The following is a 24,546-nucleotide window of genomic DNA, read 5'->3' as shown; positions in this document are numbered from 1 at the left end:
AACATAAGAAATTGTCTCTGTCTATAGCAGATGCTATCTCATGCTCTCCAAACAAATGAAGTACAAACAGAATTCCACCCTTTAAAAAAAATGACAAAAGCATTTGCTAAATAACCATCCATCAGTTTACCAGAATCCAAAATAAATATATTTTGAAAGCAGAAAAGATAAGCTCAACTGTAACTAAGAACATTTATATATAGCTATGCAATTTGCAGGGTTTCCAAATTTCAAGTGCAAGAAACTAGGCAAGCCACACTGGTACAGCACAGTAATGCATTCCATCTGCCTTAGACTAAGAAATCCTACCTTTCATTCCTTTTCCTTTTCTCCCAAACAAGGTAACATATGTTACATTAATGAACCTTCCCTTCCTTCCAAACAAGAAGAACATAAATATTTTCCTTCCCCTCCCTTTCCCTCCCTTCACTTTTCCCCTTCCATTAATGAACCTTCTCTCACCCCATCCAAACAGAGCGTCAAGAGCAGCTCCAGACTTGCGGTCTCACAGTTCCATGTTGGTTACTACCTTAATGGATATGACTCACACAATATCAACTGAAAAGCCACAACATGCAACACAGGGTCGTGGTCGTGCAAGGGCTCAGGAGAAATGAGCATTTTTTTAGACTACGCCGATCTTGAAAACGCATGAACGAGGTTTACATACAAAAGATACTCCAAATTAAACTTAACAGAGTCAGTGCACAGTAAACTACCTATAATAAGTGGGACTTTGTTGAATTATATGAGCCTTTGGCACCTAGATATGAATTCTATTTTCATGAGCTAGAAGAAAATACTTCAGAAGACAATAAAATCATGCTCATCCAGAATATCATCATCAAAAACAAGGAAAAACAATCGCCTAACTTTGGATATTCTAGTTATCTCTAAATTACGAATTTCAAGAAGCAAATCCACTTCCTTTTGCCTACTATGTTTGACCAAAAGCATCAAATTAACCTTATTGAACAGCGAGACGATGAGAAGAAGATAAAGAAGTGATAGAGATACCAAATGACGCAGAAAACTTACGGAATAGAATGGCCGCCCTCGAGAAGGAAGTCGTAGGCGATCGGAGACGACGAGAGTCGAGACGAGCACGGCGATCGCAAAGATGAGATGCGGCCGCGACGTATCCGACTGTTAGGGTTTAGGGGAAGTGCTATCCACCGTTGGAATTCACTTCCCTCGTATCCGACGGCTAAAACAAGGTCAATTTTCGAAACAAAAGTAAATGGCAAAAGAAAAGCAGCAATGGAACATTTTTAAAGTCACTGCAAATTCTTTTCTATAACTGGGAGTAAAGTCCATGACCGTGTTGGAATTGTGCGAGTAAATTTCGTCTTCACACGATCGTCGCTCTGGGCATGGACAAGTACGCCGACGTCGAAGCCGAGGCCGGAGAGATCACCTCCTCCCAGGAGCACCGTCTCCTCCATTCGTCCTTCATCGTCGTGGCCCAAGATCGCCCCAGCACCTCGACCCCCAACGTCGCTGACCCCCTTCGTAATGCTGCTCCGGCCCCCTCTGTCCCTCATCGAAGAGCTGTGCTGAAGTATCCGGCATCCTCAGCGTCAGAGGGTCGATGGAGCGGCAAGAAGAAAATTAGGGTTTTGCCGAAGAGTACGAGAGGCGTGCGAATCAGCTGCACGGATTCGCACGCCGAAGAGGATCGAGGAGGGGATGGAGATTTGGGGGTTTCCGAGGGTCGCGAGCCACGCAGAGGCGGTGAGGGAGAGGATCCGTGGCCGTCGGATCCGCAAGCTTACCTTACCACCGAGGAGATCAGAGAACCCGAAGCTGCTGCGAGAGAGCAGCCGACGGTTGCGCAACCTTCCTTCGCTACCGGTGAGATACGAGAACAAGGCGCGGCTTCGAGAGAGCATCTGGGGGATCCGCAACCTTCCCTCATCGCACCTGAAATCATGGAACCTGAGGCGGCGTCCAGAGAACAGCCGGCGGAGCCGCAGCCTTCCCTCACCGCCGACGAGGTCAGAGAACCCGGCGCGGCTTCGAGAGAGCATCTGGCGGATCCGCAACCTTCCCTCACCACGCCTGAAATCATAGAACCTGAGGCGGCTTCGAGAGAGCAGTCGGCGGATCCGCAACCTTCTCTCACCGCCGACGCGACCAGAGAACCTGCCACGGCTTCGATAGCGCGTCCTGCGGATCCAGAAGCAATGCCGACGACCGACACGACATCAAAAGATCCCTCTTTGCCGGCGGACACGAACGAAGGTGCCGGATGCTCTACAGAAATCCCGGACGAAGACGATATACCACCGCTGTCCCTGTTGGACGCCCTAAGGATTTTGACACCGGATCCCAGAAGAATATTGGCTGAAACTGATGTACTGGAGTTTCTGAGATCGCTGGGCATCGACGTTCCTCCGCCGAAGGGAAATGGTTCCGTCTCCGGCCGGTAGCGCTCCCCCCGGCTGTTGCAGCTAAAGTGTTCGATTTAATTCCTCACCTAGCTGCCACGCCTTTTTGTCAATATGGTGCGTCCTTCTACTGGTGCTTCTTCTTTTGATCTCTTCTAAATTATCGACGAACCCATGCCAATTTTTCCACCTTCCTTCCTCTGTATTCTCTAATGCCTCTGGGTGATCGTCCAGTAGGAGGTGTTCGAGGAAAATTGAACTAAAAAGTATGCAGCAGATCGGAGAAGGTTTTGCTAATCTCCAACGAATAAGACATTTTAAAACTAATATGAACTCAATGTTTCAAACCTGCAATACCTCCAAATTTATCAGTTAAACAGTACAATTGAACGAATACAAACGTCCTGAAGGAGCCAAGAACATGATCAGATCCAAGTCACACCGTATGATTGACTTCATTTTAACCCAAACATTAAACTGGAATCCAATGCTAAAAAATCCAACATAATTCCTGAGCAAAGTTTCCAAACACTGACACTGCTAAAAGATCCAATGCTCACGACTCTTCAGCATGTGCAGTTGGAGCTGCTTGGGCGATCAGAGCATTCATTATAGATGCCATGAACATACCAAAAAAGAAAAAATGATAATCCCAGTAGCCGGGGTGGTCGGTTCGGTCCCACGAAAGTTTCCTACCGACCACCAGGATAAATCGGGAAGCGCATACGGCGGTCAATCCAGATGTCCAGCATCCTTTGATTGCGTTCCCCATTTGGAGAAAAATTCTTGCAAATACGCCGTAGCTGGGGATCGAACCACGAGTCCCTAGGTTACAACCCAGATGTCCTACCGTTGCACCATTGCCCTGGGGACACCATGAACATACCAAACATCAGTCATCTTGTAGAGAGAGGGAAGTAATGAGTGACAACTTCTAAGATCTTTCAACTTCATCGAAATTTTACATGCACCACAAAATACAGCTTAAATGCATACAGAAATAGGCCTAAAGAAAACAAAACAAGATAAAGATGCTTTAGATTCTTTCTGAAATCATGAATGGAAATAGTTACATGATGCTCCCTTCTTGCAGTGCCCCCATCTCATGATACCTGCATACGCCTGTGTTAAACCATAATAAGGAAAATTAATCGTATAGAATGAATTTAAAATTTGTCATCTTGCACCATCTAGTGAACTCTATAGATTTTCAAAGAAAACAATCATGAAAACTAATTAAATGATATCAAACACCTCATATTATGTATGACAACAATTCAATGTAGAGATGTATCACATGGAAAAATTATTGAAGTCAAAAAGAATAGAAGCATCCAAGATATCAGTTCAAACATTTATCTTTTCATGTTTTAAAATTGCAAAGTACCACCATTACGAATATAAGTAAACAAGTTATAATCTGTCATAATCAAAGAAGAAAGATATAATCATAAATTAACTAAGAGCTCTATGCATTTTTCAAACTAAGGATGACAATACCATGAAATTCAAGAAAAATTAAAATGTAGCAAGTACAAGATATACAAAAGAATAAAAAAATCAACTCACTGCATTCTTAAGTTTACTAGTGATATCAGCAGCTTTCACAGAGGCGATTCTTAAACACTGCATGACTACACTTGGCACGACACCTTCTCCTCCTGCTTTTTGAATTGCACAAACATCACCATTTGAATTTATTGTAACAGTCATCTTTCCTCCCGTAACAGACTCTTCTTTATGTGTTGGATCAATTACCTAAAAGATAAATATTCTACATCATCTGGGATGAAACAGAACATGAAAATTTACTAATCTAGATAGTAACTTTAGAAAAGTGAAAATACTTTGGATGTTTTCACAATACCATGATATCTCCCTCGTTATAAAATGCAAAAGTCACTGCAATTGGAAGATGATGAATAATCAAAGGAAGGGGTTCCACAACCTGTAGAAATATAAGCAGTATTTAGTCTTCTTGCTAACAGAAGCATGCCATTCCAAAAATTAGCTATTCCAATGACATGACCTTAGGTCAAAACATGTGGGCTACCTGTATCAACATACCTTGCCTTAAACTCACAGATAAAAAGAAGCTAAATCAATTTACATTAAGCCAACAAGTGGCAGATACAACATACAACAACAACAACAACAACCAAGCCTTATCCCACTATGTGGGGAGATACAACATACAACATAAAGAATAATAGATAAATCTGAAATTACTTGACCTTAGGATCATGAACAATAATATCTTGGCCATTATCTCCTCCTAATGTACATTCAGGCCTTCGAAATGTCAAAAGGGCAGCCAAGGCAGCGACATTAGCAGCATCTACTAGATTCCTAAAACATAGGAAAGATCTAGTTAGCACTTTGACTAGCAGATATCACTAATATTGACAGTGCAACAAGAATATTTGTTACCCTCCATTATCAATAATGTGTAGATCCACTCGGATAGACCATACTAATTTGCCTGCAACAACAGATAGGGACTCCATATCCACCGCCCTGCTTTCCCTGGGTAGTATTACAATTCATCAGAACATCCTATAGCAATAGAAAGTTGTGGCACATGCGATCATGCCTATGCTCAAAGAACACCGACTGTGAAACATTGACTATTTTGAGTGCGGAAAAAAATGGCTAACTAGATAGAGGGTTCACCGAAGACCACGATCTATAACACGACCAAGTTCGATAGCAGATTCTCCAGGGCGCCCTGCTTCGAAGGAAGGATCAGCCATTGGCGAAAACTCAGTGAATATAGCAAGAGTTCCTTCATTTGGTCTATCTCGATACGGTTGCACTAGTTCAGAAGTCACATAACCCATCACATGAGTCTCACCTAGTTGCACTTCTGAAGAACCATCTTCTCTGTTGGTGAAACAAACAAAGAAACTCATGTTTTACTCAATGCCACTTAAATCATCTTGGAAAGGAAACAACAATAAAGAAATCAGTCAAAATTTTAACATAAGACAGGTATATTACAAAATGAAGGAATAGGCAGACTCGAATACGAACCTCCCAAACATAAGACAGGTATATTACAAAATGAAGGAATAGGCAGACAGGTATACATACAAGCATAGAAGATATAAAGGAATAGGCAGACACGAAGACGAACCTCCCAAACTTAATGGTCAACCGGCGGTAGTCAAAAGGCCGCAGACCGTCGACACGGAGATCGGAAGCGAGTGCGGTCTCTATGAACTTCCGCTCATTGACCGACATCTGCCAAACCATCTGCTCCATGATACCTCCTCGACGAAGCAGGATTTAGGGTTAGTGGAGAATTAGGGTTCGAAGAGGAAAAGGGTGCGCTGGGGGTTTAGCCGAGAATTAGGGTTTAGGGTTTTCCAAGAGGTCGGGGTTTAGCGGAGAATTAGGGTTCTTTCCGGCGGTCGCGCGAGGGAGAAACCAACTCCGGCGGTCGCGTGAGGGAGAAGCTTGCTGCCGGTGATCGCGCGAGGGAGAAGCTTGCTGCCGGTGATCGCGCGAGGAGAAGGATGCCGCCTGCCGCCGCGCGAGGAAGAAGTTTGCTGCCGGCGATCGCGTGAGGGAGAAGGAGGCCTGCCGACGCGCGAGGAAGAAGGATGTCTGCCGCCGCGCGAGGAAGCTTTGGCTCATGTGTATGATCAATGATGTAGGTTATAGTAGCTTGCGTCAGCTTGGTTTGAGTGAAGAGAAATTTATGTGCCACTGATGGACATTGCACGCGAAGGTCGCAGGCAGAGGCTGTAGCTGTATCTGCTGCTGGTCAGTTGTGTAAATGGCTATGGAAATGGCTGGTTGTGCATGGATAGATAGAGGCAGCCTCTACTAATATGAAATGACATCCTACTTTGGTTTCCCAATGCAGTTGGAGGAGACGCCGGCTTGTAGGCATCATATGGAAAGAGTAGCAATGGTACTTGTTAGCTTGTGAGTTGTGACACTAACAATGAGAAAGGGAAGAAAAGCTATATTGCTTGCATGTTTGTTGGTTCATGACAGGAACAATTCGAGCTTGATACCCATCTTTTCACTTGAGATATACGTGTAGTTACATTCAACATCTATATTTCAGATTTATTATTAGTTTTGTTGATAGTAAATATCAAAATTTGAGGACTAAATTTTTATTAGTGAAGAAGAATGTAAGATATGAAAAAAATTTGGAACTAGTCTTACGGAAAAAAAATGAACGAAACTGATTTCGTTCAAATTAAAGGCCAATTGAGTAGTGGACAAAAGGATCCAGTTTGAATCAAATTGAACTAATTGGGTTTGGTTAGTCATGAAATAGATTTTGTCAGAACGGATGCAATGAAAAATTTCATCTTGAAAAGACAAATTGAACAAAACTAGTTTGGATCAAAACTTTGATAGAGAATTAAGCAAATTAAGATTTAAATCGATTTGTTATAGTAACCGATTCAATTGCCCCATTAAACCTTATGTTTTTAAGCCGTCTAATTGCGCCAATTAGGATTAAACCCGATTTAGATTTCCGTAACTCCTCTTTAAAAAGAAAAACTCGCGATAGGTTTTATTCCCTCCGCGCCGCGCCCCCTCTGCCCGACGCCGTGCCTCCAACCGCTTCTCCTCTTCTCCCTTGCTGACGCCGTCGCTGCCCTACCGCCGGTTCCCGACGGCCACAGCCCCGCCGCTGCGAGGAGAGGACCCTCGCGATCGCCTCTGCACGCCGCCAGCTGAGCCCTCCTCTGTGAGAACGTCACCGCCCTGCTGCCGCCGACTCGCGATTGTTTTCTGCTCAGCACAGCCGCCATCTTCTGCCGACCACCGCCAACCGAAGCTTGAAACCTAGGGCAACAAATCTGAGGTTGGATTCGGGAAGAAATCGATCGAATCGGAGTTGGATCTAGGTAAGTCCTTATTTGAGCCGAATCTTCTAGGTGGATTTAGAGATTTCTGAATTTTGGGATGTTGCATTTATCTGTGCTTGGCTTTGGCTGATCAGATTGTGCTTCTTCTTTTGTCTGGCAAGAAATTTTTGTAACACTGAATTTTGAACGTAGTCTAAAGAGTAGAGTTAAAGTCAAGTAGCGGAGTATATCATGAGGCATTCTGGATTTGATTCTTGTAGTTAGGCATCATAATTGATAATCTCACGGAGTTTCAAATGAAAGTTATGAGACAGTATAACATTATGTATCTTTGGAATTTAGTTAAAACACGTGTCATCTTCTTAAGGTTTGAATTAAGTTGCTACTGTCATGCATGCTTTCACCAATTTTATGTTGTCTTTAGGCATCTCTTGGGATAGAATTGAAAGAACAATTTCAATACCATTTGTCTTTTAGGTATTTGTTAACAAAATCTATTAATTAAAGATAAGAAAACATTGGAAAAGTTAACTTAGGGTAGGAGGATAGGTGTACTCTGCCAGCATCCTGTCCACTCGGTCACTCAGGAGTAGTGACGGCAGAGTGCACAGTTATTGTAAAATACCGCAACTTTAAAGGTTTAATTATAAAATATAATTAAACTTAATAAGGGGTTAAATGGTTAATGGGATATTGGCTTAATGGATATTACCCGACCCGACCCGCTAGGGAACTCTAAAACCTTACTGTTTATCCCTAATTCGCGATATCCCCTGCCTTCTCCCGATCGAATGCCGCCGCCTCCTCATCCTCGCCAGTCGCACGCCGCCATCCGACTGCCAGCGCTTCGCCGTCGTCAAGCCACCGGCGCAACCAGCGAGATCCGTCCCTTCACCGCCGCCCATCCCCGCGCCGCTTCTCCTCTTCTTCCTCAAGCCGTTGCCTCGTCTCCTCCCGCGCCCTTCTGCTGCAAACCTGCCGACGAAGCCGCACGCCGCCGCCCGACTCCTACCGCCCTGCCACCACGTCCTAGCACTCAAGATCGTCGCCGATCTCAACCCAGCCACCGACGTTGCCACTGCTCTGCTGTTGGATCCCGACTTCTACCGCCCTGCCGCCGCGTTCAGCGCTGCTGTTGCGCCTGCCCAGCCGCCTTCCTTCGCCGGAGAGGAAGTGACGCCGGCTGCAAGTGTGGGAGCCCCATCGCGTTCAGGAACCCGAATAGCCGACGCTCGCAGCCTTCTGTCGCCGACCCTCACGATCTACACGATCGCCACCGTTGCTTCCTCCGTCACCGTTAGGTTCTTGTTGTGTGGGTTGCTCTCATTGGTATTTCCTTGAACCTCTTTAGATTTCGGATTGGATCGGAGGAGAAATCGAAAGCAGAAATTGGGTTAGGACAAGAACAGCTTGATCTGAGGTAAGTCTGTGTGATTTCGATTAGTTTGTTCAACAATGAATTTGGGGAATAGTTGGGAACTAATGTGTGAGTGTGGTTTTGTAGGAAGTAATTAAGTTACTGATAGTGTCTTAAATTGATGTTGTAGAAATTATTTTGGCATTTGATTTAATTGGGTCCGGTGGAGAAAGAAAGGAGTATAACATGTAGGTTGTTGGTCCACCATGTGGATATAGTTGTTCATTCTGTTTACACATGTTAATAATAGTTAACTCATTACTTAACTCTTAGTTAATGTAAATTACAGATTGTTAAAATAAAATTAATTGTCGAGTGTGTATACAACCATTTAGTTTAGCTTTAGGTTAAGGATTACTCATAGTTAAATAAGATTAATTAGATAATTAATTGAGTTGTTAAATCTTGCTAATAGCCACCAAATGGTTAGATTAGTCTAACCTAAGTTAGGTTGATCTATTTAGGATTTTAGTTGATTTTGGAGGTGTTGAACTCGGGTGTAAACTAAGGGGATTAGTTAGATTAAATTAGGGAGTTTAATTACTGTAGATTTAATACAGTATCAGTTTAGTAAGTATTGTCTTGTTGTTTTATTTCAGGACATTGATTTGATTGGTCCTATCCGGAGTCTCGGTTATATTTTCTGGAGTTTTATTATCGACGATTATCTGATCAGGTGGGTACTCCTGTGCTTGGTCAACACAGGTTCTCCTTTCGTAGTGCATGATTACTTTATTACTATTCTTATCATAGTCGTTGCTCGATTCATGGCTTGATACTTATCTTTGACCTTAATATGATCTCTTGTATGCTGTTTTTATCTATCTTGTCGATACTCTTGTTACTGATGATGCTTATCTTGTTGATACCTTGTGATACCTGTTGCTTGCTATTTGCTAGTTGACCCTTGATATGATCTAATAACTATCCTGTTGCTCCTGCTGTTGACCTTGATGACCTAGTTGACCTTTGACATGATCTAATGCTATTCTGTTGCTACTTCTGTTGACCTTGTGATGCTCTGATTCCTATCATGTTGATACTTTTGCTAATCATGTCAGTTACTCTGTTGATACTAGTGTTAGATGTTGATTGACACACGTTATCTGACCCTGATTTATTTATCCACTGTTAGTCCAGTATTCTTACTGTATTCTCGACATATGTTGACCTTCATAAATTCTTGTTGAGCATGCTAATTAATTAGCTATTACATGTTGGGATGATCATCATGCATCCATAGTAGTTGTAAGTGTTGTTTGTTGATGGATCTTACCTGCACCGCGTTGTGGTGCCACATAGGTAAGAGGTTGCACTACAGTTGGGTGCGACCAGGACTGGCTACATTGTCCTCCTGTCACACTGCCCCTCCCCACTTATCTTTAGTGGTCAGTTGTCGGAGCTGTGCAGTATGTCATGTCTTGCCCCCATTTCATTGAGCTCTGGGAGAGTGACTGGGACGATGAGTGCGGACAATGACGGATATTTTGGTTGCGTTGATTGATGCATATCATATGCATTTGTTGGTAGGACTATTACATAGTTTACTTTATTCATATGCATGTTGATTGTTGCATTTACTTGCTATGATTGTTGCACTTGTATGACATTGCATACATGCTTACATGTACTTGATATCTATACCATGTTGCACAGTTGATCTTTTCGTATCGTCTCAGTTGATATATCCAGTTTGATTGGTTGATACTTTTGATACTCTGTTGCTACCTGTTGCCATGTATATTTTATTTCTCCTATACATGATTATCCTGATTATTATGTCATTGTTATCCTTTCTGATATCTCTACATGCACTATTTTCTGTACACACTGAGCATCTAATGCTCACTACCCAGACCCTGGGGATTGTTTTGTTTTCTCCCCAGGTAACAGATAGGTACTTGGAGCTTGGAGATTTGGGTCGGCTGCTGCTATCTCACCTCGGAAGGTTTTCTTGTTGGTTTGTGTTTGGTCTGTCGTTGTCTCCGGTTATATTTTATATTTCGTGGACATGTAGTTATGGTTTGGATTTGGTTATGACTGTAGTGTGTTGGATTTATACCTGTTATCGGATGTTGATTCGGATTTTGATGTTTCCGCTTAGTATGTGTTGTTTTTGTCGCATATTTGTTTAGCCGTGCATGTGATTATGGTTGTGTGGCCGTGTAGGCCTTATAATTGCATATGTTGTGTGTGTTGTGAAGTTATTGGACGTGTTGTCCTTACTCCAGCCGCCTGTGGCTGCGTATGCATGTATGTATTAGGGGAATTGTCACAATTACTGGGGAGATGCTGTCGAAATTTTTCGGACGGCCTTCTCGGGGCGTGACAGTTGTCATAGCCTTACCCACTCGACCTCACCATTGTCGGTGACGATGGCTGATTGGCGTCAGGGGTGACCATGTTATTGCATCATATGCATACGGCATGGATTGCATTTATTATTGTTTGTTGCATTTGTTTGACATGCATATACAGGAGGCATTATGCATTTGATTTGGCCACCATGCATTTGTTGCAGGGTTCGTGCCGTTGTGTTCTTATAGATGATTTTTGCATGTACAGCTTTCCCATGGTTTCAGTGTACATTTTCTTACTGTACAGGCATGATTATTACTGCTAGATAGTTTATTGTACATATCTGTTAGATATCCGCTGGATTCCTTGAACTTATCCCGTTGATTTTATTCTTTTCAGGTTGAAGTCTATTTGGAGAGTCGCGCTGCTAGTCCCCTGTCGAGATAACATCGTCTCTGTCGATTTTGGTACCCTAAATCCTGCTTCGTCGAGGTATCATGGAGCAGAAATCGATGGTTTGGCGGATGTCGGTCAATGAGCGGAAGTTCATAGAGACCGCACTCGCTTCCGATCTCCGCGTCAACGGTCGGTGCCCTTTTGACTACCGCCGGTTGACCATTAAGTTTGGGAGGTTCGTCTTCGTGTCTGCCTATTCTTTTATATCTTCTATGCTTGTATGTATACTTGTCTGCCTATTCCTTCATTTTGTAATATACCTGTCTTATGTTTGGGAGGTTCGTCTTCGTGTCTGCCTATTCCTTCATTTTGTAATATACCTGTCTTATGTTAAAATTTTGATTGATTTCTTTATTATTGTTTCCTTTCCAAGATGATTTAAGTGGCATTGAGTAAAACATGAGTTTCTTTGTTTGTTTCACCAACAGAGAAGATGGTTCTTCAGAAGTGCAATTAGGTGAGACTCATGTGATGGGTTATGTGACTTCTGAACTAGTGCAACCGTATCGAGATAGACCAAATGAAGGAACTCTTGCTATATTCACTGAGTTTTCGCCAATGGCTGATCCTTCCTTCGAAGCAGGGCGCCCTGGAGAATCTGCTATCGAACTTGGTCGTGTTATAGATCGTGGTCTTCGGTGAACCCTCTATCTAGTTAGCCATTTTTTTCCGCACTCAAAATAATCAATGTTTCACAGTCGGTGTTCTTTGAGCATAGGCATGATAGCATGTGCCACAACTTTCTATTGCTATAGGATGTTCTGATGAATTGTAATACTACCCAGGGAAAGCAGGGCGGTGGATATGGAGTCCCTATGTGTTGTTGCAGGCAAATTAGTGTGGTCTATCCGAGTGGATCTACACATTATTGATAATGGAGGGTAACAAATATTCTTGTTGCACTGTCAATATTAGTGATATCTGCTAGTCAAAGTGCTAACTGGGTCTTTCCTATGTTTTAGGAATCTAGTAGATGCTGCTAATGTCGCAGCCTTGGCTGCCCTTTTGACATTTCGAAGGCCTGAATGTACATTAGGAGGAGATAATGACCAAGATATTATTGTTCATGATCCTAAGGTCAAGTAATTTCAGATTTATCTATTATTCTTTATGTTGTATGTTGTATGTTGTATTTGCCACTAGTTGGCTTAATGTAAATTGATTTAGCTTCTCTTTCTCTGTGAGTTTAAGGCAAGGTATGTTGATACAGGTAGCCCACATGTTTTGACCTAAGGTCATGTCATTGGAATAGCTAATTTTTGGAATGACATGCTTCTGTTAGCAAGAAGACTAAATACTGCTTATATTTCTACAGGTTGTGGAACCCCTTCCTTTGATTATTCATCATCTTCCAATTGCAGTGACTTTTGCATTTTATAACGAGGGAGATATCATGGTATTGTGAAAACATCCAAAGTATTTTCACTTTTCTAAAGTTACTATCTAGATTAGTAAATTTTCATGTTCTGTTTCATCCCAGATGATGTAGAATATTTATCTTTTAGGTAATTGATCCAACACATAAAGAAGAGTCTGTTACGGGAGGAAAGATGACTGTTACAATAAATTCAAATGGTGATGTTTGTGCAATTCAAAAAGCAGGAGGAGAAGGTGTCGTGCCAAGTGTAGTCATGCAGTGTTTAAGAATCGCCTCTGTGAAAGCTGCTGATATCACTAGTAAACTTAAGAACGCAGTGAGTTGATTTTTTTTATTCTTTTGTATATCTTGTACTTGCTACATTTTAATTCTTCCTGAATTTCATGGTATTGTCATCCTTAGTTTGAAAAATGCATAGAGCTCTTAGTTAATTTATGATTATATCTTTCTTCTTTGATTATGACAGATTATAACTTGTTTACTTATATTTGTAATAGTGGTACTTTGCAATTTTAAAACATGAAAAGATAAATGTTTGAACTGATATCTTGGATGCTTCTATTCTATTTGACTGCAATAATTTTTCCATGTGATACATCTCTACATTGAATTGTTGTCATACATAATAATGAGGTGTTTGATATCATTTAATTAGTTTTCATGATTGTTTTCTTTGAAAATCTATAGAGTTCACTAGATGGTGCAAGATGACAAATTTTAAATTCATTCTATACGATTAATTTTCCGTATTATGGTTTGTGTAATCTCTTGCGATGATAAGAGATGGATATTTCACAACCTTTTTAGGTAGAAGTATACAACACTGAAAGAGCATTACAGAAGGTTAAGCGTCATCCATCTAACATGGTGCACCAAGTTAGTGTTGCAGATATTACAATGGAGGACAAGCAAGACGAGGACATGCCAGGACATCAAGCAAAAATGGCATGTCAACCAGAGATAGGTTCTAGTCAAGATGATGAAAGAAAAGTTGATACTAGAAGATCTACAAATGCAGATAGCAACAGTAGTGGCACACATGCGGATGCTTTTGTTGGTGGCCCGTCAAAATGGTAATATCACTAAATAGCTCCAATGTATTTGTGTATGTAGGAATGAAATTGGTCATACATCTAATTGATGATCCTGTTTGCAGGGGTCTATATCCATTGAGGGTTGGAAGATGTCAAGTTCCTGGTACGATTAGACCTGTTTAGATCTTTGCTTATGAATCTCTCTGTTTACTCTTTTTTTTTTCCTTTTATTGTGTATGCTGATTGCAATCTGCTGAATATGCCATTTTTTTCTCTTGGATAAGCACTTTGCTTGTAAGTAATTGAACTTTGCATTTTCAGAATAGTTAGCAATTTACTTCTCATCCTTCATCTTCCATATACCCTGTTCTTCTCCCAAGTGAACAAGCCCTAAAAGAGGTTTCTTCTGTTTTTTTTCCCGAAGAAATGTGAGCAGCGGCTTGCGAATGATTATTCATTTGGCTAAGAACATCCATCACTTGGCATGGCCTAGAACTCTTTTTGTTTTGTTTACTTTCCATAGCATTAATTCAATCAACATTTTGTTTTATGTTTATTTCAGGATTATGAATGAGAAAGCCATTTTTGTTTGTATGGTGCTTCAATTCTTCAGCATCCCGACGCCAAAATCATGAAGCCGATAATTGATCTGACATCGAACATTGTTGCCTCCTTTGCGACGCGATTCAAATGCTCGATTCTCATTTATAAAATTATTCGGTAGAATTTCATTCAAAGATCTCCCACTTGTAATCCATAATGTATTTGGTTTAGTCGCATTATTTATTCTTCAGCAACTCTGTTGCGTAAAAAAGATGGAATCCGTCACTTTAGCGGCTCTATACAGTCGGTCTCACGATCATTTGTGAGGAGGTAAATTGAAAAATTACAATTGATCACAACGTAGAAGGGTATTGTTTGGTTTCGTCAGGATTCGAACTCTTGCTCTTTTCTATAATTTTGTTGCGTCGTAATCAACTCAGTTATGTTCTGAGGGTCGTATTATTTACTCAGGTTGGCTGAATTGGTGATCAATGGTAGATGTACTCATTCAGCCTCTGTAAACATGATAGATGTACTTGAGCAATGTCCATATGCACAGAAGTTCAACTTCTCGATCAATAGATTGATTGGCTGAATTCTCTTGTTCATGAGTTTTATATCGGAGCGTATCGGAAAATTAAGGTAGACCTGCGCCCTTTACCTGTTTAAGTAATTTTATTTTTGTCTCATGCCTGAGCTTTCTTGATAGCCTTCCTAAACGTTGAAATCAGGAATAAAATGGCGAAAAATATTGGATCGAACCGAACAGATCGGAAGAATTCAATTATCTGATAAGTTTGAAGTTTAGAAGATGAAAGAAAAAAATTGATAGAGTAGTTTCCGTCTCCAAAAGGAACAGGATGGCGAGAGTTTCAATTGGAAAATTTTTTTTCCGATAATGCAGCACAGCATTGTCTTTGTTGATTAATAATTAATCAGTTTGAAAAATTAAACATTTAAATTATTATAAAAATTAATATATTATTTAAATTTATTTAATATACATATAATTAATTAAATAAATAAATTTGAATACTTATATATTTAATTCATTATGAATTATTTATGAAAAATATTTATAAATAAAATTAATAAATTATATTCATTAATAAAATTTTTATTACTATAATAAATAAATAAATAAATTTTTAAAATCAAGTTCATTAATCAACTAAAGAAGTTTAAAAATATCAAAATTAATTTAAATGGAAAGTTCAATGACATCTAAATCTTAATCAATTCAATTATCTTATTTGAACAATATAAAATTTAAATTGGCATAACTCGTTTAAAATTTTATTCATTAAAACTAGCATATACTATATATATATATATATATATATATATATATATTTTTTTTTTTTTTTTTATGAGAATGAAGATTAAAAGATTATTTTTAAAATTAAATTCATGATCTCTAAATCACACCTCACACCGTAACAACTTTATTATTATGTATGTCAAGACTCTTTTTCTGCCTATCATGGACAAACATTTACCCGTAAAACTTCTCTAGACCTTTTTTTACCTGTGTTGTTGTAGTATTTCCTATCTTTACTAATGTAGGGCAATGTAGCGTTCCTAGCATCACGCAATGAAAACTAAAAAACAAAGAAGAAAAAAAGATCACAATTATTTCTAGTATCCATGAACATCCAACTCGCCCCTTGATCTTGATACGAATCGCTGAACCACAGACAAGCCTTTGGATAACCTTCCAACCACAAGTGAACTTTCATCCATCCGAACTAATAAAACACTCTACAAAGATAAACTAAAAAAAAAAAAAAGAGTAGCATCCAGGAGGTTCAGCTTCCTCAATTATCGTATGGCTAACTAAAAGCAAGCATGCCAATGCAAGCACATCGAAGAAATCGCATCAAAATGAAATCAATTTTGTTCTCTCGTTCATCCCTGTGGAGCACCATTGCTGTAATCTGAAGTCCCTTCCTTTTGGGTTTGAGGAACCATAAACCTCGGTTTAATCTCGGCAGACGATTGCCTCTGCAATGGTTGTCCCTGATACTGCTGCGGGCGTTGTTGCTGCGAATGCAAGTGAAGTTGCTGAAGTTGGTGGGCAGCCATGAGAGATTGCGATGGAGGAGTTTTGTGGTAATACTGCTGGTTGACTCCGAAAGAAGATTGCCCATAATTGACCATCTGCCCACTGCTAGCAGCTGCAGTCCCAGTCGCAACTTTCAGACGTTGAACCTCGTCCCTCAGTGTTTCATTTAGTGCTGCACAAAGAAATTTGAATAGACATTATATATAACGTAGATTTATGAGTTATAAAAATACTCAAGGGAAGGAGAAATAAACTATGTTGAAAATCAAAAGGCATGGACTAGTTCAACCGGTTTGATGGAGAGGACCTCCTTCGTAATTAGTACCCAAAACCAGTTTGGTCAAAGCCCCAACTGGTTTAATTTCAACTGGTTATTCCTATATTTAGTACATGTTGGAGGTGTTATGAGTTCTCTTATAAAAGATTTGGTCCCATATTAGATGATATTTTGGATTTAGAATTCATAGTCCTACACATAGAATAGCAATCAATATGATATCATTCTCTTGCCATTTTCATGGCAGCAAAACCACTCCTCAGATAGGTTTTCTAGAGTAATCCTCCTAGATGGAGGCTGCGGAGGTCTGCAATTGCTCCCCTCATCCATCAACCTCTCTGCAGATATCGCATTGAACGATCATCTTGAATCCTCACCACCCTTAGTTGTATCTCACTTATGTTACTCACACAGAGTAACATGAGCCAACGGATGATGGATTCCTATCCATTTCATGACTTCTCGCTTGTCTTGGCAGTTCTCATCATGCTGGATTCCATTTCTCATGCTACTACACCAGATTTCCAAAAATCTCCTTGCAACCTCTTCCTCCTTGCCCCTTATCCACGATGGATGACTAATGACTCCCCAAGTTGTATTTGTTGCTAAAAAAACATGCCAGTAGAGGCGAAGGCAAAGGGTTCCTACACTCGCCTCTTTGGTTCCTCTTTTTTTCCTTGTTGCTACAGTGAAGCTCCAACATCAGGCCCACATCAAGCAATTCTCTCTTCCATCATCAAGTAAATGCAGGCTTCTTGCAAGCTGTTGTCTAGTCAGTCTCCTAACTTATCCTGCATTGTATTAAAAGCCTGTGAAGACCTTCACCTGAACACTAGCTAATTCTTCAAAAGAGAGAATCTTATTCTCAGTCAGCTCCGTTCAACAGAGGATAAGTTGTGATGTCCATCTTTCCTCCAGATCTCATCTTATCCTTCCTGTGCTCGTTGTCTCCCACAAGATAATAATCTTTATCGGTCCCAGGACCCACATTGAGTGTTTTCCAAGGCCTTCATTGAATGTTTTCCTTCTCCCTTTCATTCGTGAATCTCCCGTTGTCAATGCTGCCTCAAGGGAAGCTCACTGCTTCATCCTCTCCCTATTAACACTGCTTTGTGATCAAAGGAACTGACACCTACCTGTTTTGATGTCTTACTTTTATTTTTCAATTTGTAAAATGTTTTGTAGTTTATGCAACAAGGTGAACACACAGAATCTATGCTTCAACTTGAGGGAAGCATTAAACTTATTATGAGTTATTAGTTATGTATAAGGGGTTTAGGATTTATAAAGTACTACATACCAAACTTCATTTACTTCCACTAACTCATTTGAAGTTCAACCACCACTTGTAGTAATCTTCCCTAGAGTTCCTTCCTTGCTACTAAGAGATTTGTTGTTGCACAGAGCTTTGACAGATCGCCATCCTACCATAGAGGTTGCTACCCAAACCACACTTCACAGTAGCTATGATCTCATTTAATCCGTGTGGTGTTCCCTTGAGCACCACTTCCTTTCAAAGCCAAGGCAAGCCTTGTTCTATAAGCCAGGCATACACCCACCATTTTGCTAAGGAGGCTCTAGAGACCCTGTGGATCAGAGATCCAGAACTCTCCCTTTGAAGATTAGAAATCGATGGTTGAACTTGGTGAAGGGCTGCTTACAACCCGACCATCTACCTCCGGTCGCTGAGAGGGCTTCTGAGAAATGTTAAACTGTCACTACTAGCCTCTGTGAACTGAGCACCACCATTACCAGCCCTTGCTCGAGAGCCATTGGTCTGCCTATAACCATTACCTGTTGCTAATGAGCTGTGGCCTACTGATGACCACGCTTCGTGCGGATGCAAGCATTGCTTTACTAACCTCTGTTTGCATCATCACTCCATTTACAATGCAATTTGCAAATAATTAATTTTTTCATGAACACATTAGACATATTGTACCATAATGTCCAAGAATAATAGCCCTTCTACCACTTTCAAGGGACAAATTTTTGGCATTCTTACCAAGCTACTTAATGAAACTTAAATAAGTATGCGCAACAATTTAGGCATGGTAGATAGTTGTGTTCCTTAGGGGGGAGTATTAGAAACAATGGTTATAATGTGAGTCCCATACTGTTATTTTAGTATCAAGTGGCGAGATTTGGGTTTTATATAAGCAAATTTTCTTCTCATTATCAGTAAGAATAAGAAATCCTATATTTCAACTGTAAAAAGGGCAGCCCGGTGCACGAAGCTCCCGCCATGCGGGGTATCCATTGTACGCAATCTTACCTTGCCTTTGGCAAGAGGATGTTTCCAGGATTTGAACCCGTGACCTCTAGGTCACATGGCAAGCAAATTTTCTTACCGTTGCAGTAAGAGGCTCCCCTTCTATATCTCAACTGTGATCTTTAAAAAAAAAACAAATAGCAGGAATAGAGAAAGAAATCCTAGAAGACAAGCTTAGAATTTTGAAGTTTAGTATTAACCAAGAGGTTAGTTATTAATAAAAAATCAAAGATAAAAGCCTTACCATCCTGCAGATGAACTTGCTGCTCCATGGTCTGTACACGCAGCTTCAGTTCGTTGTTTTCAGAATTCAGACCAGTGTTGTCTCTCTGTCAAAGAAAACCAGCAAGCATAACTTCAAGTGAATAAAAGAAAAAGATTGTGAACTCATTGCCAGCAGAATCTAAAAAGAAAATAGTGAATTACTTTCAATGCCAATTCACGTGGTGCAAAGTTCTATGAACTACAAGCATGCTTGATTCGCATGACAAATTCTAGTAAACTATCTATTGCAGCAATAGACAGAATTAATTTTAGAAGAAAAAAAAACAGCCAAACTATGCCCCACCCCCCCCCCCCCCCCACCCCCCAAAATCAACCTAAGTTGGCCTTTCCTTTCCAAAAACGTGATGAGAAAGTTTCTTCATTGCAGAAAATCTCAGAGATATTTATCTCACCGGATGGCAATGGCTCGCTCTGCTCTCTCCATCTCTGCCTCCACTGAGGGAGTCCAAGTTGTAAACAATGCAGAGAAAGGTTGCCAGCAACACATTGTGAATTCTCTTCTTGAATCATGCTTCACGCACAGAAATGACAATTTTCCATGCCAAAAAAAGCACAACAATCCCTTGCCTCGGTATCGATTCATGCAGAGTGCATAGACAAACACAAACTGAAACCTAAAACATAAACTCATTGTTCACGTGTCATTCCTACACCCATGCCAAGCAGGCAATGTTGCTCATTGAACTACCTGATTATGAGCTTTAAAAAGTAGAATATAATTAATTACCACTATTTAAAAGAAAAACATAGTAGTATTACTTTTCTTCATAAGATATCAAAACCACAAGGGCAGTGAAAGTTTTCTTTTAAGACCTCAAAAAAGAAGACATTCGACAAAGACTAAATTTCAATGGTCATGTTGGTGGACTTCGAATGGAAATTCTCAATCAATTCAATGAAAAGATTTGAGTTTCATGGAATCATATCTTACTAGTGAAGACCTATGGAATGTGGTTGGTGACCATACAACCAAGGAACCTTAAGGTGACTACCCAAATATGCTAAAAAGGTGAAATAATAAAATGAAAAGGCATATTTGTGCTAAAGAGATAGATCTCCCATGATCTCTTTGAACACATTATTAGGTGCAAATTGGCTTTCAAGATTTGGAACTATGCTGATGGATTGCTCAATAAGAATAATTTGCTCATCTGCAATATTTGGAGAATGCAATGCTGACACAAATTAAGATAACATATCAATTTCTCAATATTTCTTGAAGATTAAAAGGTTATGCACGGTAAATTAACTTTTCGATCAAGAAGAAACTATATCTAAGGAAGGATGAAGTAACATATGACTTATGGTCTTTGAATGGAATATTCTCCCTTTATCATGTCTACTTGAATGATTACAAAAATAAAATATCTTTGGTAGAGTTGGAGAATCTTATTACTTCTCAAGAACCATCATCTCACTATATGATGGGCAATTCACTTGAAGGTGGTGAAAGAGAAGCTCTTTTTCTGCATAATGAAAGGAATGATAAGAAGAATGTTGACAAAAAGACACTCTCTTCTAAGAAAGGTGGCAACAAAAAGAAGATCAAGTGTTATCGTTGTGGCAAAGTTGTTTATATAAAAGGAAGTCATCGAGTTAAACTCAAGTAAATGTCACAAACAACAGTCTTATTGTTGATGGATTGTTAATTTCAGATATATCACCCACTTACTGATGATGATTCAAAGTTTACTAGTCTTCATTCTTATGAAGAGAATGATGCAATAGCCATGTTAAATAATACAATCCATCAAGTAGAGAAAAAAGGAAGTGGCATAGTCCAATCTAATGATTAATAATCTTAGGAGTGCATATCATGTGTAGGTATAAAGAAAAATCTATTTTCCGTGACTAAGACAATGAACATCGATCATCATGTTCTTTTTGAACCAAAAAAGATTGGAGTCACTCAAGAAAGTCAAGAAGCTGAAGGCGAACATCCTTCCATCATCCAATTTGGTGGACTTGTAAGTCCTATAAACACATAGTTCTTATATTGAGAAGATGCCCAAAAAGGATGTTGCGACTATTTGAGATGCAAAACTTCATCGTGTTGATATGAACAACTTAAAGACAATAATGGTCAAGAATCTGGTTTGCAAGCTTCCCAATCTTTCTCTTTTTAGTTATGACGATATGTAAAAGTTGTTAATATGGAAAAAGCACATTGGAAGTTGCTTGGACATTCTCTTTTAAGATGTAAGGTCTTGTTGGACCTTATTCACAATGATTTAGTGGGTCCAAGACAAACTCCTTCACATTTTGGTTCTTGATATATGCTCCTATTTGTAAATGTTCCACAAGACACACTTGAATATATTCTGTTATTGAAAAAATATCTGGATTTCAAGAGTTCAGGATGACCGTTAAAATTGTAACACAAAATAAGAAAAGAAAATTGTGAACTGATAACAATGGTGAATTGACTTTGAACGTATTCTTATCATTTGGCAAGGAACAAGGCCTTAGAAGAGATTAACATGTGTGCATACACCACAATAAAATTGTGACAGCGAAAAATTAGGCATTTTATGAAAACTTTCAGATGTTAAGAAAAAATTTATGTATCCTTACTAATTTTAGCACATAAACTTTTAGAAATAAGAAATTTTGAATTCTCTAGTTTAAAAAAATGAAGTCTCCTTACTAATTGGGTTCTAAGTGTCAAACATTTGTAAGGTATTTTGTTCTCTATGCATTAATGTGTCTGATTTTTAACTTAAGCAAAGAAAGGTAGAAGTGAAGGCTATAAAAAAAAGTATTTTCATCAGTTACTATGTATGAAGCAACGGAAAAAGTGTATGGATTAAAAAACATATAAATCTTTGTTTTTAGATGTGTTGCCTTTCATAAGGCTACTTATTTCTCACAACCAAGTGTTATTTTAAAGGATATTGGCTTAAATCATGAAGGTGAGAAGGTGATAACACAATTCAGTGGTCGAATTGCCTGTGTCAAGTTGTATTCCTGTGGTTCCAAAATCATCGTCTACTCTAAACTGCTCCTCAGCTAAGATAGCGCAAAGTAGACCCGCCGACAGGTCGGGTCTGGACCCAGCCCGGAACCTTAACCGGGCCAATGGGCCAATTACCCCTTGACCCAATTTGATGGACTGGAACTATAATAAATATGACCTTATTATTTATTTTAATATATTATAATAATAACAAAACATTATTGACCTGATAATAATAATAATATGGTATTATTGATATCGTGATAATATATTATTTTGTGTTACTACTCAAATTTTATATAATATGCTACTGTTAGTTTGATTTTTAATGAAACAATATATGTGTGTGTGTGTGTGTGTGTGAAATTGATTTAATTTTCTCTTCTTTGATTCTTTTTGCCCATAATGACTCTGATTTCAATAATCCCACAGATATGATAAAATAAATACATAGATTTTATGACCATCCTATGCTTCTATCAATTTCGACAACCATGATTATTCTCATTTAGAAAGAGAAACTTGATAGTGCAACATGGACCAAAAAGTTGAGTTCTGAGGTGATCCAAATTTTCAATTTCAATCAATTAAATAAGAATACATACGTACCTGTAACATGGTTAACTGAGCTGATAAAGTTGTAGCTTCTGTCTGCAGGGTCATTATTTTCCGCTCCAGTTCTGCAATGTACCGCATCTTCCTTTCTTTTGACCTAGCAGCTGACTGTCTATTGGCCCAGACTCTGTCAAATATTTTATCAAGTTTCTTAGATAAGGGATTTTCCTGAGCGTGATAGGAAATTAGGAACATATAGAACCGCCTTTGGAGATGAACTACATAAGATGTTTGTGCAGAATTAGTAATGTCTTTAAAAGCTTTATGGACTTAACACAATATTGAAGCAGAGTTAAGTAATCATCCCAATGTAGAGAACTGTCATGCTACATCTAGTAATTTGCTAACAGATGATAACCAAGTAAATGCTAAAACACTCTAAACAAAATTTCCTGATTAATTCCTTACCCATAAGGACACAATAAGAGTAATTTGCTGAAGTATCCGGCATCCTCAGCGTCAGAGGGTCGATGGAGCGGCAAGAAGAAAATTAGGGTTTTGCCGAAGAGTACGAGAGGCGTGCGAATCAGCTGCACGGATTCGCACGCCGAAGAGGATCGAGGAGGGGATGGAGATTTGGGGGTTTCCGAGGGTCGCGAGCCACGCAGAGGCGGTGAGGGAGAGGATCCGTGGCCGTCGGATCCGCAAGCTTACCTTACCACCGAGGAGATCAGAGAACCCGAAGCTGCTGCGAGAGAGCAGCCGACGGTTGCGCAACCTTCCTTCGCTACCGGTGAGATACGAGAACAAGGCGCGGCTTCGAGAGAGCATCTGGGGGATCCGCAACCTTCCCTCATCGCACCTGAAATCATGGAACCTGAGGCGGCGTCCAGAGAACAGCCGGCGGAGCCGCAGCCTTCCCTCACCGCCGACGAGGTCAGAGAACCCGGCGCGGCTTCGAGGATCCGCAACCTTCCCTCACCACGAGCATCTGGCGGATCCGCAACCTTCCCTCACCACGCCTGAAATCATAGAACCTGAGGCGGCTTCGAGAGAGCAGTCGGCGGATCCGCAACCTTCTCTCACCGCCGACGCGACCAGAGAACCTGCCGCGGCTTCGATAGCGCATCCGGCGGATCCAGAAGCAATGCCGACGACCGACACGACATCAAAAGATCCCTCCTTGCCGGCGGACACGAACGAAGGTGCTGGATGTTCGACAGAAATCCCGGACGAAGACGATATACCGCCGCTGTCCCTGTTGGACGCCCTAAGGATTTTGACACCGGATCCCAGAAGAATATTGGCTGAAACTGATGTACTGGAGTTTCTGAGATCGCTGGGCATCGACGTTCCTCCGCCGAAGGGAAATGGTTCCGTCTCCGGCCGGTAGCGCTCCCCCCGGCTGTTGCAGCTAAAGTGTTCGATTTAATTCCTCACCTAGCTGCCACGCCTTTTTGTCAATATGGTGCGTCCTTCTACTGGTGCTTCTTCTTTTGATCTCTTCTAAATTATCGACGAACCCATGCCAATTTTTCAGTAGGAGGTGTTCGAGGAAAATTGACCTAAAAGGTATGCAGCTGATCGGAGAAGGTTTTGCTAATCTCCAACGAATAAGACATTTTAAAACTAATATGAACTCAATGTTTCAAACCTGCAATACCTCCAAATTTATCAGTTAAACAGTGCAATTGACGAATACAAACGCCCTGAAGGAGCCAAGAACATGATCAGATCCTAGTCACACCGTATGATTGACTTCATTTTAACCCAAACATTAAA

The 24,546-nt window shown here is 40.2% G+C and overlaps 4 protein-coding genes across 6 annotated transcripts; 2 read left to right on the top strand and 2 right to left on the bottom strand.

Moving 5' to 3' along the window:
* The first annotated feature begins 1,360 nt into the window (after positions 1 to 1,360).
* On the top strand, positions 1,361 to 2,603 carry LOC141841877 (uncharacterized). The gene has a single exon (XM_074730072.1). It carries the CDS (start codon positions 1,374 to 1,376, stop codon positions 2,430 to 2,432), a length of 1,059 nt encoding a protein of 352 aa, XP_074586173.1. The 5' UTR covers positions 1,361 to 1,373; the 3' UTR covers positions 2,433 to 2,603.
* A 708-nt stretch (positions 2,604 to 3,311) lies between these two features.
* On the bottom strand, positions 3,312 to 5,896 carry LOC141841434 (exosome complex component RRP45A-like). Of its 2 annotated transcripts, none has more exons than XM_074729609.1 (7): positions 5,527 to 5,896; positions 5,064 to 5,273; positions 4,821 to 4,916; positions 4,625 to 4,739; positions 4,258 to 4,338; positions 3,960 to 4,148; positions 3,312 to 3,512 (listed from the first exon to the last, which is right to left on the bottom strand). In XM_074729609.1, exons 1-7 carry the CDS (start codon positions 5,652 to 5,654, stop codon positions 3,444 to 3,446), a joined length of 888 nt encoding a protein of 295 aa, XP_074585710.1. In that variant the 5' UTR covers positions 5,655 to 5,896; the 3' UTR covers positions 3,312 to 3,443. The 2 variants fall into 2 exon arrangements, with proteins under 2 accessions (XP_074585710.1, XP_074585711.1); XM_074729610.1 differs by having other exon boundaries at positions 3,312 to 3,502.
* A 2,674-nt stretch (positions 5,897 to 8,570) lies between these two features.
* LOC141842320 (exosome complex component RRP45A-like) lies at positions 8,571 to 14,673 on the top strand. 2 transcript variants are annotated; one of them, XM_074730529.1, is made up of 11 exons: positions 8,571 to 8,648; positions 9,245 to 9,321; positions 11,343 to 11,574; positions 11,828 to 12,037; positions 12,185 to 12,280; positions 12,362 to 12,476; positions 12,715 to 12,795; positions 12,905 to 13,093; positions 13,585 to 13,850; positions 13,934 to 13,974; positions 14,374 to 14,673. In XM_074730529.1, the coding sequence occupies exons 3-11, from the start codon at positions 11,441 to 11,443 to the stop codon at positions 14,379 to 14,381; spliced, it is 1,140 nt and encodes a 379-aa protein (XP_074586630.1). In that variant the 5' UTR covers positions 8,571 to 8,648; positions 9,245 to 9,321; positions 11,343 to 11,440; the 3' UTR covers positions 14,382 to 14,673. The 2 variants fall into 2 exon arrangements, with proteins under 2 accessions (XP_074586630.1, XP_074586629.1); XM_074730528.1 differs by lacking the exon at positions 14,374 to 14,673 and having other exon boundaries at positions 13,934 to 14,069.
* A 1,404-nt stretch (positions 14,674 to 16,077) lies between these two features.
* Positions 16,078 to 23,309, bottom strand: LOC141842321 (transcription factor RF2a-like). Its single transcript, XM_074730530.1, has 4 exons — positions 23,233 to 23,309; positions 22,819 to 22,951; positions 19,213 to 19,297; positions 16,078 to 16,591 (listed from the first exon to the last, which is right to left on the bottom strand). The coding sequence occupies exons 2-4, from the start codon at positions 22,903 to 22,905 to the stop codon at positions 16,263 to 16,265; spliced, it is 501 nt and encodes a 166-aa protein (XP_074586631.1). The 5' UTR covers positions 22,906 to 22,951; positions 23,233 to 23,309; the 3' UTR covers positions 16,078 to 16,262.
* Positions 23,310 to 24,546: the final 1,237 nt, after the last annotated feature.

The sequence above is a fragment of the Curcuma longa genome, chromosome 11, assembly GCF_044706935.1.
Source record: "Curcuma longa cultivar G26 ecotype Majalengka, Jawa Barat chromosome 11, ITB_CL_G26_1.1, whole genome shotgun sequence".
NCBI classification, from domain to species: Eukaryota; Viridiplantae; Streptophyta; class Magnoliopsida; order Zingiberales; family Zingiberaceae; genus Curcuma; species Curcuma longa.
Note: the sequence above shows the minus strand (reverse complement) of the source record. Positions and strands in the feature narration are given on the sequence as shown.

What these genes read in the sequence shown, in the direction of transcription:
- LOC141841877 (XM_074730072.1), top strand. Translation starts at nt 1,374, where the DNA reads ATGGACAAGTACGCCGACGTCGAAGCCGAGGCCGGAGAGATCACCTCC.
- LOC141841434 (XM_074729609.1), bottom strand. Translation starts at nt 5,654, where the DNA reads ATGGAGCAGATGGTTTGGCAGATGTCGGTCAATGAGCGGAAGTTCATA. An exon ending in TTATTGTTCATGATCCTAAG is followed by an intron (nt 4,339 to 4,624) that starts GTCAAGTAATTT and finishes ATATTTCTACAG; the next exon opens with GTTGTGGAACCCCTTCCTTT. An exon ending in ATAACGAGGGAGATATCATG is followed by an intron (nt 4,149 to 4,257) that starts GTATTGTGAAAA and finishes TTTATCTTTTAG; the next exon opens with GTAATTGATCCAACACATAA.
- LOC141842320 (XM_074730528.1), top strand. Translation starts at nt 11,441, where the DNA reads ATGGAGCAGAAATCGATGGTTTGGCGGATGTCGGTCAATGAGCGGAAG. An exon ending in TTATTGTTCATGATCCTAAG is followed by an intron (nt 12,477 to 12,714) that starts GTCAAGTAATTT and finishes ATATTTCTACAG; the next exon opens with GTTGTGGAACCCCTTCCTTT. An exon ending in GTTGGTGGCCCGTCAAAATG is followed by an intron (nt 13,851 to 13,933) that starts GTAATATCACTA and finishes TCCTGTTTGCAG; the next exon opens with GGGTCTATATCCATTGAGGG.
- LOC141842321 (XM_074730530.1), bottom strand. Translation starts at nt 22,905, where the DNA reads ATGCGGTACATTGCAGAACTGGAGCGGAAAATAATGACCCTGCAGACA. An exon ending in CTCAGTTAACCATGTTACAG is followed by an intron (nt 19,298 to 22,818) that starts GTACGTATGTAT and finishes TTTCTTTGACAG; the next exon opens with AGAGACAACACTGGTCTGAA. An exon ending in GCAAGTTCATCTGCAGGATG is followed by an intron (nt 16,592 to 19,212) that starts GTAAGGCTTTTA and finishes TTCTTTGTGCAG; the next exon opens with CACTAAATGAAACACTGAGG.